Raw genomic sequence first — 5,550 nt, forward strand, 5'->3', positions numbered from 1 at the left:
TATGTCGCACCTCTTTGTGTTTGTGTGTGTGCGTGCACGTAAGGTGTGATATAACATCCATTAGTTTTGTGGGTTGGAGGAAAAATAATGTGGCATGACGTGAAATTATAATAGTGTGGTATATGACACCCTATTATCTAAATGACAAAAGTTGTATGCAGGGTGACAAGTTTGATGTAGTGCCAATGTGGCATGAGATACAACAAAAGTGACACTAATCCCTCCATAGCCTAAGGGATGGAACCATATCAAAAATTTAAAAGTTTGACTAAAAACACCGACCAGAAGTGTAATTTTCTCATAAATGTATACATATATGATACCAAGTAATAATTGTTCCAATATATGATATAATCAAATCAATGAAATAATTCAAATAATAATGGTTCCACTATTTGATCGTCATAGGTCACACTCATTCTATTTGCATTGACCACCGAAGTTCTAGGCATATGGTAATCAAATTGTGCCGTGTTGTTTTTTTTTAACTTATCCTATATATAATATTTGGTTATGACGTGTGTGATATATAAACCACACAAATTTAATCCAGATTTTGCAGAGATCGCCAGTAAAAATTCAATACAGATTTTGCAGAGATCGCCACTACACTACAATTTCCTAGCATACTAAAAATCATTACCGCACTAACGACTAAACCAGAAGAGAAGGACTCAACCTCGTTAAACTGAGGCTATATATAAGCATTCACCCTCACTCAAAAGTTAACTGCTTATTCCAGTGATAATTGTAAATAATGTTTCTGTCGTTATGCCTCCTTCTCTTTCCTCTTATTCCAGTGATCCTTGTGCTGTTTCTGTTCACTCCTTTTGCAAGATTTTCATCTGCTTCAAAGTCCCACAAAAACCAACCTCCATCCCCTCGCAAGCTTCCAATTATTGGAAACCTTCATAAAATTGGCCTAAACCCCCACCGTTCTCTTCTGGCCTTAACCCAAAAACATGGTCCACTTGTGCTCATTCAACTTGGTAGTGTACCCGTGCTTATAGCCTCATCAGCTGAAGCAGCCCAAGAAATCTTGAAAACCCATGATGTAATCTTCGCCAGCAGACCCAAATTAAGTATCCCTGATGCACTTACTTATGGATCTAAGGACATAGCGTTTTCTCCATATGGAGAGTATTGGAGGCAGGTGAGGAGCATTGCTGTGCTCGGGCTTCTAAGCAGTAGACGAGTTCAGTCGTTTCAAAGAGTAAGAGAAGAGGAGACCTGTCTAATGATTGACAAGATTGGAGAAAGTTGCGGTTCTACAGTCGATTTAGGCGAGTTGCTAACTGTCTTTACAAACAACGTAGTTTGCAGGGTGGCCTTTGGGAGGAAGTTTCATGGGGCAAAGTTTAATGACTTGTTGAAAAGGTTTACATACCTGCTTGGTGCCTTTTCTGTTGGGAATTATATTCCATGGCTGTCATGGGTGGATCGATTTAATGGTTTAGAGGCAAGAACAAAAAAAATTGCTGTAGAATTTGATGAGGTTCTCGAGAGTGTTCTTGAAGAACATATAAGTAAGAAAAGAGCAGTGGAAGGTGATGTTAGTGGTGGAAATGAAGAAGGCCAAGATTTAGTTAATATCTTACTCGATGCTCAAAGAGAACACACTACTACCACGTCCTTTAATCTTGACAGAGATGTCATTAAAGCTGCCATCATGGTAAGATCTCTCTCTCTCTCTCTCTCTCTCTCTCTCTCTCTCTCTCTCTCTCTCTCTCTCTCTCTCTCTCTCTCTCTCTCTCTCTCTCTCTCTCTCTCTCTCTCTCTCTCTCTCTCTCTCTCTCTCTCTCTCTCTCTCTCCAAAGAGTCGTATTTTTTTTGAGTTCATTCATCAATTAATGCTTTGTATTTCTTCTAGGACATATTTGCTGCTGGAACTGATACCACATCCACAGCCATAGAGTGGGCAATCAGCGAGCTAATAAGACATCCAAAAGTAATGAAAAGGTTGCAGAAAGAGGTCAGTGAAATAGCGCAAGGAAAATCTATGATCACCGAAGAAGATTTGGAAAAAATGCATTACTTACATGCTGTCCTCAAAGAGACTCTCCGGTTGCATACTCCACTTCCACTACTCATTTCTCGACAATCAACAGAATATGTCAAATTAATGGGCTATGACATTCCAGCGGGTACCCAAGTGATTATTAATGCTTGGGCAATAGGAAGAGATCCTTCACTCTGGGAGGAAGCAGAGAAGTTTTGGCCAGAAAGGTTTTTGAAAAGTTCTATTGACTATAAAGGGATGCACTTTGAGTTCCTTCCATTTGGTGCTGGACGCAGAGGATGTCCTGGTATTCAGTTTGCAATAGTTATTAACGAGCTTGCTTTAGCAAATCTTGTGTACAAATATGATTTTGCAGTGCCAGATGATATGAGAGGGGATGAACTGGACATGAGTGAGATCACTGGACTAACACTCCATAGAAAGTCCCCTTTACTTGTTGTGGCGACTTCTCGCTTCTAGTGGTGCATTACATATGCTTTTGTAACACTAAGTTGTTGACACTTAATTAGTAAATAAACGTGATCAACATTATGGATAAGATTTAATTAGTTGATTTTGTGTATAGCTAGAATGTGAAAAGTTTATCAAGTGAAGAATCTAGGAATTGAAAGTCTCACCGTAGATCCCAAAAATTAAGACAAATAATTTCCGTTCTCAAATGCACAATTAATACTCCCAACAACTTTTTATTGTCCACGTGATCCAAACAAACTTGTCACTGAGTCTCCCGACTCCCGACAATGCAGTAATACCCAAACATGCCAACAAGACTAACAATTTGAGCCTAAGAGCTTCAATCAGATAACTAAAGGGTTCCACTCATATGAATCATATAGCCACTGGTCCATGATACATTATGGCACCGTCTAGCCACTAGAACATTAAGCTCATGGTACTACGCGAATCTCGCCTATATTCCATCACGATCCTAAAGACTCACGCCCAACACCACAGGAGCCTAAAGATACTCAACCCCCAATTCACCGACTTGTAGGAACCCAATCAACATCCCCCTTAACGCTAACCGAACACAACACAAGCCATACTCTTTTAATTCAAATAATTCCTTTCACAGTACAGGTTGTTACCAATCCAAAATCAAACGAAAACATGGTCGCACATAATCGGAGAATGAGATAGGAACTCATACTCTTGTTCCAATTCAAAAGTTAAAAACCAAACAAGAATCATGCCAATAATCTGAATCAAGTGCTCTTATGCCATCACACTTAGTCTACACACACTACCTTGTGACCATAATCGAGGCACTACCACAATGTACACCCCAAAGGGAGGCACAAAACCAACCTTGGATCTACTACATTCCTTCTTCCTCAAAATCTTGCCCAAAGGGTGAGGTATCAACAAATTTAATGAAATGATGAACCTCAATCGTTAGCATAAAATACTCATGAACGAATGATACAAGATCCCACACCTTGATTGAAACTAAATAGATCCCACAAATACGTAAATTATCCAGATTTGTTACCAAAACACCGAGTCGGACCAATCTAAAGACCAACCCTAATATGCCCCAAAATTGGATTCTACGTTGATCTAGAGTTACACCTGAAAAACTAACGACACTGCCCCGAAACCCAAACTCCCAATAACCAAGGAGTGTTGTTGAGCCCAAGCCTGCTATGAATAATACTTCCATAACCAAAATGTGATATCCTCTACTTTTAGAACCAAATTCAAAATTTTCTTTACGTATTTAAATATTGAAATGCGATAGTTCCCAATTAAATAAACATTTTTGAAATAATAAAAGTTATTTTATTAAAACCTTCGGGATGTCATTCGTTTGTATCCGAACATACGTTACAGTGTAAATAAAAAGGTCTTGAAATAACTAATGTAAACTTATACTTTATTCCACTCAGCATCCTAACCAGGCAATTTCAACTTTGGCTCCACTACCTATGATGCAATAAAATGAGTGGGTCATGTTTGGAAACCCGGTGAAACACATAGAGTTTTCAAACCCATAACATTTTAATGATAAAATATCATTCCTGCGAGACATATATCAGGTGTAAATATATAACCTATCCTAAGACCATCAAACCAATTCCAACCAATCCTCACAAATCCTAATTTGACAATCATCTGGAAGAATCACCTTACCGTATGAACTGTCTAAGCAAATGTTTGACTACACCTACTAGGGAATTCCTTGGCTAGTGTAAATCATATAAGGCAACCAATGTTCAAATATTTTGATGAATATGACTTTCCATTTCATCTACGTACATGGGTTATAAAGCCAAGCTAGCAACGTAATTCACAAGACCGCCTAGAACAACCAAGTGTTAGTTATCTACTCTGGACTCAGACACATCATTCGGTTGTCTGATCCAGACCCACCATTTCTGGTCATCCCAAGAAGGGGAGGATTACACTCCAATTTGGTCGAACACTCTAATCAAACTATAATACCTAATCTATCTCAAGCCTATTCAACACTAAACAATCCTTTATAAGTCTTATTCCTAATCTAAGGAAAGACATATATGTAAAAGAAATTGATTTCCACAACAGTTCCTAATCCAAATGTTACTATCTTATTTTTACAAATAGCACATAACACAACTAATACAAGCAACATTTATTATATGTGTATTTTTAAGTTAAGATTATGTTCTTGATAATAACTACAACACTCACTAAAGAAATGGTCGCCTATAAGAAGCACTATAATGATGCCACAAAAGTTGTGTGCATCATGGTGGCGAAAATGACTCCATAACTGCAAAGGCACTATGAGGATTACTGGTCGTACGAGATGAACAAGGACCTTATGGAGAAATACCATAAGCGAGCTTTTCAAGAGAAGTACAAGGTGGTAAATTCCCCCATTGCAAGCAAGATGAAGGATGGAGAGTCTGTGAGCAACCACGTTTCGACGATGCAACGTTACATGGACAAGATAATCAAGCTCAACATGAAATTTGGTGAAGAGTTGGCAATAAAAATAATGTTGAACTCTCTGCTTAGTTGTTATGATTAGTTCATATTAACCTACCATTTGAATAACAACAATGAAACTACTTTGTCATAATTGCACAACCTCCTTCGAACAGCTAATGTAGGAATGAAGGGAAAATCCATTGCCTCCTCTCCTGCTAGTGTGCCTATTCTGGCCATAGGGAAAAGGAAAGGGATGAAAAGGAAAGGTCCTACCAAGAAAAACTGGAAGGGAAAATCCTAAGTTGGTTTGTTAAGTATAGGACCCAAAGTAAAATCCAGTTCCGATGCTCCCCCTATCTCTGACCCCAAAGAGGCTACTTGCATCTATTTCAATAACAAGAGGCATTGGAAATAAAGTTGTCCAAAATACTTACAGGATATCAATGATGGTAAGGTGGAGCCACTATAGGCATGTATTTACACTATTTTATCTAATAACTCATCATATTCTCATTCTTGGGTCCTTGATACAGGAAGTGGGTTTCACATTTGTACTGATTTGCAGGGGTTAAGAAGAAGTGAGGAAATGGAGCATGCAAGAATGAACTTGATCA

At 38.4% G+C, this 5,550-nt stretch overlaps 1 protein-coding gene across 1 annotated transcript; it reads left to right on the forward strand.

Moving 5' to 3' along the window:
* The first annotated feature begins 605 nt into the window (after positions 1-605).
* Positions 606-2,558, forward strand: LOC145028392 (cytochrome P450 Tp4149-like). The gene is made up of 2 exons (XM_078977075.1): positions 606-1,672; positions 1,871-2,558. Exons 1-2 carry the CDS (start codon positions 758-760, stop codon positions 2,477-2,479), a joined length of 1,524 nt encoding a protein of 507 aa, XP_078833201.1. The 5' UTR covers positions 606-757; the 3' UTR covers positions 2,480-2,558.
* Positions 2,559-5,550: the final 2,992 nt, after the last annotated feature.

Source organism: Lactuca saligna, chromosome 1 (genome assembly GCF_052625555.1).
Source record: "Lactuca saligna cultivar CGN05327 chromosome 1, ASM5262555v1, whole genome shotgun sequence".
NCBI lineage: Eukaryota > Viridiplantae > Streptophyta > Magnoliopsida > Asterales > Asteraceae > Lactuca > Lactuca saligna.

Coding starts and splice junctions, on each gene's coding strand:
- LOC145028392 (XM_078977075.1), top strand. CDS start 758: ATGTTTCTGTCGTTATGCCTCCTTCTCTTTCCTCTTATTCCAGTGATC. Junction 1,673..1,870: donor TCATTAAAGCTGCCATCATG/GTAAGATCTCTC, acceptor TATTTCTTCTAG/GACATATTTGCTGCTGGAAC.